This window comes from Quercus robur, chromosome 2 (assembly GCF_932294415.1).
Source record: "Quercus robur chromosome 2, dhQueRobu3.1, whole genome shotgun sequence".
Classification (NCBI taxonomy): Eukaryota; Viridiplantae; Streptophyta; class Magnoliopsida; order Fagales; family Fagaceae; genus Quercus; species Quercus robur.
The window spans coordinates 31,325,306-31,339,866 of NC_065535.1; the positions used below are offsets into that span (position 1 = coordinate 31,325,306).

Genomic DNA, 14,561 nt, shown 5'->3' on the forward strand with positions numbered 1-14,561 from the left:
ATATAATATATATATATATATATATATATATGTCTATGATACTAGTAAATGATTATTTATGTCAAAGATTAGAAATTATATTTGGGACAAAACCATGATTTCAAGTTAAGGGGGCTGAAGTGATTGTTTGGATTGGTGATTTGTAAACTAGTTGTTTGGGATTTGTGATATTATTTGAGCTGATATATGAAGGAAATAGCAAGATTTTAGAGAGGGGTGGGACAAGTTTTATTTTCCCTTGACCCAATTTGAATTAAGTTCTAATATATCTATAAAAAAAAAAAAAAATTATACCACTAGAGGGTTCAAGTGATTATACCCTGTTTGTGATTCGAATTTCACCTTCTGCTCTACCTACTAAACTTAACTAGGAAAATGGACAACATAGAGAAATAAAAGAATTGGAAGGAAAGTGATTTAGGGATAAAACATTTTGTCTCGTGTAAACTGAATAAATAAGGTGAATCAAATGGGATTTGTATGTTTGACATGAGGAAAGAGTGTGTTACCATAAACAAGTAACTTTATAATTATAATAATAATAATAATGTAGCATATAGCCTTAAAAAAAATTCAAATAAAGAAATTTAATCCTATGGTCAGCGCGATCTGCGTGCCTAGTAGATTTTAGAAGCACACATGCATTACGCATGTAGACGGTCCAATAAAACCAAAAGGACGGCAAAATTTCGAGTTTTATCTAATCAATTTTGTTTTATTATACTATACATAGCCTTCTTTTGTATTTGTGTGTTTATTTTTTTATTTTTACATGTATAGGAAGAACATGGCTGTGCTATTAAAGCTTTCATCATCATGATCAATACGGTTATGGAAATATTTTTTCATGGTTTTTTTTTTTATTATTTATAAATTAAAATTTGTGGAGGCTATGAACCCTACAAACTAGCTAGCTAGTTGTTAGTTTTTGCTTTCGTTTTTTCCCATTAATTCAAGAAGTTTGACAAGGATCAAAGTTATTTTATCTGTAATTCTAAAAGATGAATGAGTTGATCTTTTACTAGTTTTCCATGAATCCATATAGAAGAGAGCATAAGAGATTAATTCCTCCAAAAAAAAAAATTAACAATTGAAACTTCTCTACCCATATATTGTGTGTGAACCACCTATATCGTAAAAAAAAGAAAAGAAAAAAGACGTAAATACTCGATACATAAAATAATTATTGACGCAATAGATGGGTTAGGATCGATGCAATACATTGATAAACAAATGCTAGTAACGCCACGGTTAAATAGCCAATTCATCAATTGTGAAGAATTCAGTACTATTATCACAAATTGGAAGAGTATAGTTTGGACTTTGGATTAGACCCTAGAGCCCCAATAAGAAAATAAATAACAGAGCTGGGGTCCAACCTAGCATATGTGAAGCCATTCCAGGCCCAACCCAATAAAATCCCTGTTGAGCGTGACATGAGTTCACCCAAAGCTAGTTGAAATTGAAACCGAAAGTGGAGGATTTTGTTAAGCTCATAAACATCTCAGTCCCTACTACTCTATAGTGGGTTATTGGGCTTCCTGCAAAGAATTGCGCCTAGTTAGTAGTTACATAAAGTCTTTAACCCATTATCACCTAGATCAATACTCTTTCAAATTTTTTACCTCTTCAAATTCATACTAAGTGTATGTTTAAATATTGCTTATTTTGCTGAAAATTAAAAATTTATTACTGAAAACACTATAGCAAAATATTTTTATTATTGCAAATTATTGTTCATGCATTTTCATCACTAAGCTTGTCCATGAACAGTACCATGACCAGCCCAAAAAAAACCAATCTAAAAAAACGCAGCTGCAGCCGCTACACAAACAGACCCTAAATGTCTTAAGTGTGCGTTTACCAATAGCTATTTCTTTTTTTTCTTTTTTTTTTTAAATTACATACAATTTTTTTAAAACCCCACTTTTTTTATAAAAAAAAAGTTTCAACTTATAATATCCACTATTGATGATAACTCTATATTATCAAATCAAGACACTAATCAGTTTTTGGTATAAACAGAGTTTGAACCCCAGATCTCTTATTCAATATTATAGACTTTACCAGTTAAACTATCTGAAACCCATCCACTTCCTTTTTAGGTATAAGTATAACTACCAACTTCTAGCAAATTAAAATAAAAATAAAAAAGATTTACCAAGAACCTTATAACTTAATTAGTTGACACCTCTTAATGCATTAAAGAGACATCTAAGATTCAAATCTTTCACTTCTAACTATTAATAAAATATAATATAATAATTTTGTAAAAAATTACTAAGGATATATGTTGAGAGGATAATACCCAGAAGCCACTTGGTGCAAGCATAAAATATAAAAACTTGTTGACTGTTTCAGCTGGGTAACAAAAATCAATAACCTAACCAAAAATTCTAGAACCACAATATCCACATGGCAGACTATGAGTAGTAGAAAAAAATGATAAGTTCATGTAAAAATGACAGGTAGTTAGTTATAATTTGCCACGTAAAATAATTATGATAAAAGTTGTGACTTTTTTTTTTGCAGTACTAGAATTACTGTAAGCTAACTATGAAGGAAAAGTGGATAGTGTGATAAAGAACAAAAGTAAGTTTATCATCTCTTCCTTTTTCTTCTATATGAGTGTTTGCTGGCAACCCTAATGCAACTAATCTTTCCACCCATCTTTGTTCAACCGTCGCGAGGCTAAACCTTTAGATGAGAGGTTTGGAGTAACAGGCATTGAGGGTGTCTTTGGTGCCTCCTCATCGTCCCAACTATCACCCCAATTTTCATCCCATCCATCATTAGTGTCCAACTCTGATTTTGCCACACTGGAAACTGGAAGCTCCATGTCTAGCTTTTGGTATTTAGAGCCATTTCCTGATAAACGCCTCCGCCTAAAGCTTATGCATATCCAAGCTGATACAAGTATCAGTAGTGGACCAAGGAAGATAAGTGCAACAGCAGGTCTTTTTGTTAGGGAGCTTATGAACAAGGACTTGGGGGTATTGTCAAACTCTTTCTGGGAACTGTGTGCAATCAGATCCCTAAAATCAAGGCTGCACTTGTCATTTCCTGCCGTTAAGGTGATCAAACTGTCAGTTCCTCCATCTACGTTTAAAACCGTCACCTGCACAATTTAGATATCAAGTTACAACTCACTCTATAAGTCATTGATAATACTCCTTGTCATAGCTCTCAAGTACTAAATGACATGGGTGATAACAGAGCAAAAGGTGCCAAGCAAGCCCATCAGTATTATAAGCGAATTAGCTCTCTTTCCAGTTAAAATGCTATGCTCCTCAGGTTCACAACCAAATAAATGTTCCATGTCAGCGTGTCTGCTAACCATAGTAGCCATTCATCTCTGAAATTTCAAGCATTTAGGTCGGCAATGTGCATAAAGGAATCAAGTGTCTTGTCTTAAATGTTACAACATGCCAACAAAAATTTTTAAAAGGACAAGATGAATATTAACCCTTTATGTCAAAATTTTCATGCACAAAGAAAGTAACACTAATTTGATATATGCATTTGAATGCTATCATCCAAAAATGGGTGCTGCACCAGGAGCATACACTGAATGATTCACATAACAATTTTATACACTATTCTAAAGCTGATAAGAAGCATAACAAATGTGTTAGGATTTAGCTTCGCAAAATCCATGTATCAATAAGGGTCGTAATAACTGTCATTTTTAGCTAGACAAAGTTTTCATTAATAAAGAATTGTTTGAAGATGTTGAAGTTCTTAAGGCTCACTTGAGCAAACTTAGGCCTCGCTCGATCTTTGCTTGAGCAAGATCACGAATTCTACAATCCTAATTCTACTGAAAAATCCAATAATCGAGAAAATCTAAGAGTATCTTCTTTCTTAAGCCAAAACTGAGAAATCCTTCCCTAAGTTTTTATACCTTGAGAACCAAATTTGATCCTCTCGTTCAGTTGTTCTCCTTGTAAGTTCCTTCCAGAGTTTCTCATTCAAACCTCAAAATTTTGTTACCCTCTAATCTATCAGTGAGTTACTAGAGTTCTGGTGGTTGCAGATGAGTATATTTATGGAAAAGCCGAGAGCCTAGGACACTGCCGTGGGAGGTGAGTTGGTCGTTTGTGAGGTGACAGATAGATTCTCCTAGTGGGTAGGTTACTTAACGGAGTGGTTTGTCTTTTTTTTCTTTTTTTTTTGGATGAGGCAGCGGTTTATCTTTTGAAGAATTCTTCATAATTTTTCCACTTCATCACAAAATCCTTGTGTTCTTTTTCCTATTGTTTATTTCTTTTGGATTGTGGTGATATTTACTGTGATGTTTTAACTGATATATTGTTTTGGACCCAGTTTGGGTTTGTTTCAACGTAAAAAAATTTTGATGAAAAATTTTTTAAGTTGAAAATTTCAGGAAAAACAGTTTTTTTATTTTATTTTTTTTATTTTTTTTTTATTTTTTGCATTCATGAAAATGCTTTGGAAAACATTTTCAAGCATATGGCTTTTATGGAAAATAAATAATAAAAATTCCTGTCTTTTATATTCAAATAAAAATAACATTTTTTTTTTTTGATAAAAGAAATAACAATTTTTGTTCATAATGAAAACAAAATTCAACGTACCAACATTTAACATAGTACAAACTCACAAAATCTAACATAATGAACACAAATCCACAAGAATTTTACAAAATATAACTTAGTAAACACAAAATTCACCATACCAACATTTAATATAGTATAATCTCACAAAACATAACATAATGAAAACAAAATCAAACACCAGATCAAATTGATTTTGACAGATAAAAAAATTGATCTAATAAAAATATTACAAGTAAAAAACTACAAAAAAAGTTGAAGATCTATAGACTAGCGAATCTTTTTGGGGGCTGGGATGACCTTAGGGGGGTCACACGTTGGTCACTGGACCCTATTTGGTTTTAGGTTTGTTGCCAGAGGGATTATTTCTTGCGTGGAGGGGGCGGTGGCTTACAGATTAATGAGAGAGAGAGGCGAGCGATGGCTGGGTCAGCAGACTAAGGCAGCAGCAGTGGGAGGAGCAATGGTGGTGACAGTGGTGGGTTCTCTCCGGCAAGACAGATGCAGGGTTGTAGTGGAGGGTTAGGTTTGCTGTGGGGTGTAAAACGTTTTATGCCTGATGAAATATTTTGTGAATCAAACCGAAATTGATTTTTGGTTTGACAAGCATTTTCAATTGGGTCAAACACCCAAAAATGTGGAAAACATGTTGTAACAAGCGCAGCCTTAAGTAGTGCTTAATCTGTTAGTCTGGTAATTTTGCTAGTTGGGGTCAAAATTAGAATTTTCAAGATATTCTAAACAAATGCTAATAAAATGCTTGTATCTCTTCTCTTGCTTGAAGCATCTATATCATGTCATATAATACCACAGGTTGTTTAGTGCTCAAGCTCAACAAAAGAGAGAGAGAGAGAGAGAGAGAGAGAGAGAGAGAGAGGGAGAGAGAGGGAGAGAGTCAGGTTGTATGTGGCTAATTCCCTGGTAACAAGTAGATAACTTGGATCTGATCAAGATATTTTGCAGGCAATAGCTTGCACTAGTGCCATAAATACATATAAACTACTGACGGAAGAGGGAAAATCAAGAACAGAAGATAGAAAGGACTCTTGACATCTCAGTAAGAAGAACAGTCTGCTATAAAATTATTAGTTATTATGGATGCATTTCATAGAAACGACTGCGTATAAATAAGCCACAAGAAAGCCTTAACCCCCATAGAAAAGCAAAATGTATAAGTTAAAAATATGTTATTACTACTATTTTCTTACAGGTTAGTAATGTGGAACATAACCAGCAGCCTCCTGTGAAGGCTTATAAGAGGCGAGAGAAAACCTAGGTGTGATTGCCTATAGTTCAAACATATTCAAGATGATTTTTTTTTTTTTTTTGAATAATAACAATAACTAAACCTACATAACCCCTTAAACATCAAACCCTATCTAAGAACTCATCAAGAAATCAAATTAAGTGCTGAATTCTTATAGATCCTACATCAAAATTGGTATCAGAGCCAAATTAGCATTATGACGACTAGAACCAACTTTCGCTCTCCTATTTAAGAACTCTTTGTTATTGACACAATCATCTCAATTACAAGGAAACTCAATCAATGAAAATATATAAACTCTCAAAAGAGGTTGAAATTGGAAGTGAGTTTGCTTTGTGCAATATACACCTTTTTTTTAAGCACAAAAGCACAACATATGCATTATGTCGGGTGATCTATATCCTTACTTCTTTGGCAGTACAAGTGATTGGATTTGATAAACTCATTGAAGAGTAAAGACTACCCTTCTTGTAAAGATTTCAGCATAATATACACCGAGTTATTGAGTGGGCAGCAAGCACAATACTTGGGTTTTTCTATACACTATGGTTACCCCTCCAAGCGAACTTGCTTATTTATACCCAGCACTTCTCTTATAGGACAAGTGATATGAGAATTGCATGCTGGAGGGGCAGCATGCCATCTTCTTGGGCATGATAAGACAATATGGTCAAAGATTGGTTTTTATTAGCCTCGTTTAAAGCATGATGTTGCAAAGGCTATCTCCCATTGTCACATTTGTCAGCTAGCCAAGGGAAGGAAGAAGAATACGGGTCTTTAGTCTTTACACACCCATACCAATACCCATGTTCCTTGGGAAGATCTTAGTATGAACTTTGTCCAAAGACTTCCAAGAAATTTTACGGGCCATGATGCCACATTTGAGGTGGTTGATAAATTCTCAAAAAAGGCACATTTTATTCCATGTTCAAAGACATCAAATGTGGTCCACATAGCTAAAATTTTCTTTCAATAAGTTGTTAGTTTACATGGTGACACAGAACAAAGGGTGGACAATTAGAAATAAGGGAAACGAAAAATATCATCAAAAGGACAGTCTCAATCAAGTAAAATACATTCCATAACATCCCATGAATTCCTCAAGAGCATTAAATAAATTCAAAATTCAAAAATGAAATCTAGAGAATAATAAATTCTGAAATAAAGTTAATTGTCCTCCTTGCATCACATGAGCTGCCTACGACTATTGTGTTGGATCGAGATGCCAAGTTTATGAGCTATTTTTGGAAGACTTTATGGAGGATTCTGAATAGAAAGCTTGAGGTTTTTCTTTTTTATAATCTTTCCACATCCAAATAGATGTAAATCGGAGTTTGGGTGATCATGTTACTAATTGGGACCACTCACTTCTTATTGCAGAATTTGCTTACAATAGTTTTGTTAATCGAACTATTGGTCATATAACCCTTGAGATTGTTACTGGTTTGCAACCTAGAAAGCCCATTAATTGGATTACTTTGCCTCCAAGTGCAAGATCAAGTGCCAAATTTGAAACCTTTGCTAGTCATACGGTTATGGTTTGTATTCAACCTAAGCAATTTCTTAAGAAGATTACAAGAAACTACATTCCAAGAATGTTGGTCCCAACAAGATTGTGACGAAGATAGGCCCCAATGCTTGTCTTTGAGTTACCGTCAGACATGGGCATTAGTAACGTGTTTACATCAAAGATTTAACAGTGTATCCAGGTCATTAAAATCTTGATGAACATGAGGCACCCGCTATTGTTTGATTGCCCCCAACCCTTAACATAATGGAAGAAATCAAAGATGTCCTGTCGATCAAATTGTGTCAACAAGAGATGGTGGGTACAAGTATTTGATTAAGGCTGTGTTTGGATCATGTAAAATATTTTCCGGAAAATAAATATTTTCCGGAAAATAAATATTTTCCGAAAATGCTATTTTCGGGAAAGGAATATATTTTCAAGTGTTTGGCTGCATTATGAAAATTGTTCTAGAAAATGTTTTCATGTGTTTGGTTGCATTATGAAAATGCTATTTTCCTACTATTTCTCACATTTTCTCACCCATTTTCTCAGTTACCAAACAATTTTTATAATAGAAAATTTCAATATATAAACTTAAAACAAACAAAAATAAAAACAAAACCAAACAAAAATCAAAACAAAACATTTCCACAATTCAAAAACACAGTCAAACGGAGAGAAGGAGGAAGAGAGAGTGATCGACAAGTGAGGGAAAAGGAGAGGTAGATCGAGAAAGAGAGAGATCAAGCATGGGTGGGTCATGGGTGCGATCTCGCCAGTGCTAGGGTGCGATCTCGGTAGTGCTTCAGGCGGCACAAGATCGGGTGGGTGTGGATCGGACAAGGTGGGTGTGGGTTTGCCGAAATGGGGATTGGGTTATGTTTCTCTGGGTAGCTTGGATGTGGATCGGAGCTCATGGTGGTGTGCGATCTCGCCAGTGCTAGGGTGCGACGAGCCGGTGTTGGTGTGCGATCTCACCGGTGCTAGGGTGCGACGAGCCGGTGCTGGTGTGCGATCTTCGTGGTGCTTCAGGTGGCGCGAGCTCGCCGGTGCTGGTGTGCGATCTCTCTTCCTTGCTGTTTCTCTCTCTCTTCTGTTTTCTTGGGGCAGAATTGATTTGAAGGTAAAATACAAACGGAAATGGTTTTACAGGGTCAGAGGGCATATTTTACGGTCAATGGAAATGATTTTCCGTTTGACCCAATTTTCCTTGCATACCTAAACACCCGCATTTACGGAAAAGCATTTCCAAAAGTGATTTGAAGCCAAAACAAACACAGCCTAAGTGGAAGAATTTTCCTCTTTCAAAGTGTACTTGGATTATTCCTGATGAGTTTCAACATATCAATCATGACCTTCATGAACACTACCATTTTTTTTTAATACCAGCATCGAGGAGTTGAGGAGAGATGATGGGGAACATATCTGGCAGGCCTGTTGAAAGACTTATATGAGATGAGGAAAAGCTAGTTCTAGTGCTCATGCATTAATTTGGGATGTTTGGGATGATGGAGAGCTCTCTTGGGACCTTGATTAGTTATTTTAAGTTGAATTGAGTCTTATTTTATTTTTTGTTGGCTGCTGGATCATTTTAATGAAGTTTTATTAGAATAGGGCACTTTGGTAAATTCAAGATTTTATACAATGTGCTGTCCTTAGCTGTAACAAATGCCCATAAGTCTTATTTTGAGGTTTTTATTCCTTTTCCTTTTTGGTTTATAAGTTATTAAGTATGTTACGGACATATTTTATGTAATTGGCTAATCCTTTAACAAAATGCACTTTACTTGTAATTGGGTAAATTTAGGATGGATTTAATACTTCAAGAAACATGTTGTTCAAGCCAAGTATTAAAGCCATGAAGATTGGACCAAGAAACAAGTGAAGAAAAGCTGTTCATTAAAGCTCGACAAATACCTCAACAAAAACATTATCTATCAAGACTTAAGAACGAAGCTCGACAGAAGCTGAATCTGTCGAGATCTATGAAATCAGAATTTTCAAATCTGATTTTCAGCTCATGCTGACATGTATGTGTAATGTTTCTTTTCTCACAATCCTAGACATATATAAGGCTTATTTTAAAGGCCATTATACATAGAGAACATATGTAAACTGTGACCTAGTGCCTTATTCTCTCTACAAGAAGTTATTGCGTCTTTTGCGCTTTAAGGTTTTGTAACCAAGTACTTCTTGATCTTCATTGTTGATGAAGTGAAGAACTTTGCAGCTAACATTTTCAAGTTGCTGGAGTTAGTTACGTACTGGGACCCGTGTAAAATGGTAGCATTCATATATTGAAGAGTTCAGAGGTTCTGAAGCGATAGAAGGTTTCTGATGTAAGTTCATCTATAGGGATTGTAAAGTCTAGGGACAAAAGTTTTGTACTAGATCTGAAACTTCTTTTTACTATAGTGAATTACTTTTCGGGAAGGTTTCCACCTAGGTTTTTTACTGTGAAACTAGTTTATTTCATTGGTTTTCCTAGATCATCATATCTTGTCTTATTTACTATTCCATTGTACATGATATTGATGTATGTTTGTTTTAACAAGATTTATTCATAATAAATCTAATTAGCAACTTGGGTTTAAAACTTGTTAATTTTATCAACTGAGGTCTAAATTTCCCAACAAAGTACTTTTTTTTTTTTTTGGTTATTAGTAGAACTAATCTTTCTAGGAATAGGAAATTTAGAGTCCTAGTCTTCCAAGAAATGATTTAGCAATAGCCTATACAAAAGCAACTATTGTGGTCAATAACATTCATAACATAGATATGAGATTGTTTAATAAAATTCCGACAGCTCATTGTAAGCTTTGAGAGTGTGATTTCTTCTCCTAGCTAAGTGTGATTGCTTAAGAAAACTTAGGTGTGATATCCTAGTGTTTATCTTTCTTTATTTTTGTTCTATTTGCTTTTTTTTTTTTTTTTTTTTTGAGAATCTTGATCTATTTACAGTTTCAATACCAAACAGCTATCAAACACATTCAAGATGCAATATTTTTGTTACTTAAACCTAAATAACCACTTAAATATCAGACCCTATTAAGAACCCTTCAAGAGCTCATCAATAAATTTAATTTAGTCCTAAAATCTTAAAGATTCTGTATCATCTGGTGCTTCTTCTTTTTTTTGGATTAATGTCTTGATTTCCCTAGACACAAACTCTAAATGAATCTTCTTTCCTCTATTTCCATGCTACTTAGATGTAAACTGCAGTTAGTGTTATTTTTCGGTTACTTCTGCAAACAGCTTTGATTGGAGGTCCCTATCAACTATCTTTTCTTTTCTTGTTTTGATCATTTAGACATTTTATTGATGAACAAACACAGTACAAACAAAGAGCAAATGCACACGGCCAGCAGAGTACAGCCACACTGATACACACAAAGAGTCCTTCAAAGGCCACCTAACTAAAATTGCTAGCTTACAAATCATCAAGACTAACAATACAACACCAAAACTATCAAATCCAGACTAGAAACAAGGATAGCATAGTTAAAGGCCTATCAACTATCTAAACAGAGAACTTCAATTTTCTTTTCCAATTCATTGTGCTTAGTAAACATGCTCTTGGATAACTAAGATATTGCAGAAAATGCATATAATTAAGGCCTTAAGGGGCATTGGAATTTTTCTCAATGTCATAATAAAACCAATTTGAATCATCCATTTAACAGACTAAGCTTCCTTAGTGGCTGATGGTCGGATTTATTCCCCTATTTCTTTTTGCTATTCATATGCCAGCATCCAATTGCTCCAAGGCCATTAGACTTCCAGAAGGCATGCAGCAACATCAAATGCAATACAAATCCATTGAATGGGGAAGCTAACTAAAGCTAAAACTATTTAAGGAGAAACTCATAACAGAAAGAAAGGAACTTGACATATCCAAGTTCAGTTGTTAGTTGAAAAATGTTTTGTTTTATCTGGATGTCAAATTTAATCTGCTTTTATCAGAAATTGACAATCATTAAAACCAAAATCAGCCTTCCAACTTCTTTGGAGAAGTCAAAGCACAGAAAGCAATATATCATCATAATCAATTATTGTCTTTTTTCATATATATATATATATATATATATGTATTTTTAAATAATAAAATATTTTGAAGAGGGAAAAGGCTCATTATGATCACTCCCTGTCTTGATTTATTCGGATTAGGACAAAAAGGGAAAACCTTTGAAAAAGGTATTAGCATGCCTTATATCCATAAGGTCTAGGAACTTATTAAATGAAAGCTCATTTGTGATTGAAACTGAAAACAAAATTAGTGACTTCATTAGTACCTTTATGTGTTCTTTGACTTCTTTCTCTTGAATTTGAACTTCTTTTTCCGCTAGCCGAACAGAATCAGGAGCAGAAATGGTAACAGAGAGGGCGCTTTCTCCCTTGTTCTGAATTAAAAGTAAAAGATCTGGAGATTCTGAAGAAATGCAAGCATCATTACATTCAGATTGTTAATAAGAATTTCAAAAAGTATAAAGTTAAAGAAATTGCAAATGTAATTCTGCATGTCAGACCAAACAGTAGCGTATATGAATGATATATTGAAAACATTTTTCATTAGATGATTCAGCATGATCATTTTGAATGGAATTATAAATCAGACCGACTTAGATTTAGAAGGCTCTACAAATTTAAAATTATCCAGTCCACAAATAAGGAATTGACCCAGGATTTGACATCTAATTCGTTGCTAATTGACACCTCATTTTGATTTTTATACCAAGGACAGATGGTTCAAATTAGGAGTTGAATTTATTACAGACAAAAACTCTCTTTCCTACATTACAAAATTTTCTGGAATAAATTACTAAAATACAGATTGATGCCACAGTCCAGAGGTAATGCAATGGTTGAAAAGAATCTCATTGTGTTTAAATATGGGATTATGGATTTACCACCATGTCCTAACCCATGTTCATTAGATGGTAATGTACCAGAGTAAGGCATTTTTCAAAAATTACATCCTTGAAAGATTGAACAACACCTGGCAACCATGGAATAATATTTTCTTTCACATGACCACAACTTGTGATCAGCACATTCTGTCCAATAGTTGAAACTTGTGAATTTAGTAAAAAAACAAAAACAATCTAACATAATGAGTATTTTACTAAGAAGTATAGACACTTCATTTGAGGTGTTGTACCTCTATCGGACACAGGACACTTATGCACACATGTCCCAGCCATGTCCTTTTTTTCTTTTGAAAAACTGCAGGATATGGAAGAGGAACTTATCTTTTATTTCTTTTTAGTTTCAATCTTGAACACTTATCCAATTATAATCTTTTATTTACCCTTTTGGATCTTATCCTTGGTTTGTATTCTAATTTCTAAACATCATTTATTAGTCTTGAACTCACTTATTATCCATTATTGCTCTTAAATTGATATATGTTTAACATTATATGAAAAATAAATAAATGCTAAAAAATATAGACAAATTTATATTTAGTAATTAAAATATATGCGTATCCCCACTGTGTCAGGTCCTAATTTTTCAAAAATTGTAGTGCCACTGTGTCATACCCGTACCCATATCCGTGCTTCCAAGGTATTTTAAGTTTGACCAGATTATGGAGTTAACTTCAAATGTAAATGTGAGAGGATAACATTAAATGTCACAATCAAACAACTAAGTTGAGTAAGATTAGCAATTAACTTGCAGAAACAATCTCAGAACAAAATGTCAATACATACCATCCCCTGGAACTCTCAAACATGCAACAAACTTCTTCTCAACTTTGCACATATTAGATGAATCACATTCTTCACCCCGACCCTCATTCCTCTCTGTCTTTGAAGAGTCCCCATCCCCTTCATTGCCCACATCCTTAGGCACATCCTTAGATTCTGCCCCATCTCCCAACTTCTGCTTTTCATCACCACTCCCCTTTCCTTTCAATTCCTTCCTCGAACTGCCCTCACCCTTTTGCACACTACCAACTTCTCCCAACTCAGATTGGCTAATTGAACTGCTCTTATCTATCTCAGTCTTAGCACCAAGATCCTCCTTTGATCCACCCACTTGGTCTCCCTTTACCTTGTCAACTACAGTGGGATTCGAAACCAAGTTCGACCCATCTTTTTTTTCATCTTCCAAACCATCCTTTTTGTTCAAAGGTACAGGAATTACAGAACCCAAACCATTGTTTGCACCTTCATTCACCTATATCCAAAATCTACAATTAAACCAACACTAGCCCTTTAAACAATTGAAACAATACAGAATCAAATTAACTTTCTTTCTTCATTTTTTACCTTCGAATCAGCAGAAGAACAATCCATAAATAGTAGGATCACAATGAACCCCACTAAAAGAACAAAACTTGAATCCATATTTGAAGTCAAACCCACTTGTTTGCACTACAGGATGACCCTATTTTCAAATAAATTGAACCCCAAATGTTCAAACTAAAAGTGAGACATCATAAATTGTGTTTTTGTTATAGCATAAAAATGTAATCTTTAAACACACACACACATATGAACTGAAGGGACAACGTGAGATTGCTAACCTGAAAGACAAAACCGTTTCTTTGCGTGTACTTTGGCATAAGCTCAGTGCTAAAGAGCTATGCTTGTCATGGACATAGACTCAGCTTTGTAACAGAGAAGTCTGAACTCATACATGGTGGGAGAGAGATGGCTGTGTTACCAAGGCAAGAAGCCAAAAAACCCAGTATTTATTTTACCATTTTTTTAAATAAATAAATACCGTTGCCGAAACGTTGCGTTTCAGACTTTCAGCATGACTCTCACCAATGAATCTAAAAGTACCCAATTGAAAGTAGCAGTCACCAAAGAAATTGCTGGCATGTTGCGATCATGAAATGGAAAATTCATCAACATCAACAAACTTGTCTACTTTTTCTTTTTCTTTTATTTTTTCCCATTAGAAAAATGTTTATGTGTGATTGTGAGTTTCTCGTAAGGATCGTTTAGGCCAAAAAGAAAAACGAATTGGGTTGGCATTTGGCAAAATATGTATGTTCAAAATTTTATTTATTTTTTGGCCTTTTTGGTCCTTATTATTCTCTCTCTCTCTCTCTCTCTCTCTCTCTCTCTCTCTCTCTCTCAAATAAGATTCAACCTTAAAGTTTTAAAGTTTAAAAGGGGTTTAACAAATTAAGCCATATTACCACTCATTCCATAAGTATAAATACTTATAGGGTGTGGAAGGTAAGAGCCGAGAT

The 14,561-nt window shown here is 34.3% G+C and overlaps 1 protein-coding gene across 2 annotated transcripts; it reads right to left on the bottom strand.

The window, feature by feature from the left end:
- Positions 1-2,430: 2,430 nt before the first annotated feature.
- Positions 2,431-14,266, bottom strand: LOC126713328 (uncharacterized). 2 transcript variants are annotated; one of them, XM_050413062.1, is made up of 5 exons: positions 13,884-14,260; positions 13,627-13,744; positions 13,066-13,534; positions 11,647-11,783; positions 2,431-3,118 (listed from the first exon to the last, which is right to left on the bottom strand). In XM_050413062.1, exons 2-5 carry the CDS (start codon positions 13,702-13,704, stop codon positions 2,654-2,656), a joined length of 1,149 nt encoding a protein of 382 aa, XP_050269019.1. In that variant the 5' UTR covers positions 13,705-13,744; positions 13,884-14,260; the 3' UTR covers positions 2,431-2,653. The 2 variants fall into 2 exon arrangements, with proteins under 2 accessions (XP_050269019.1, XP_050269020.1); XM_050413063.1 differs by lacking the exon at positions 13,627-13,744 and having other exon boundaries at positions 13,884-14,266.
- Positions 14,267-14,561: the final 295 nt, after the last annotated feature.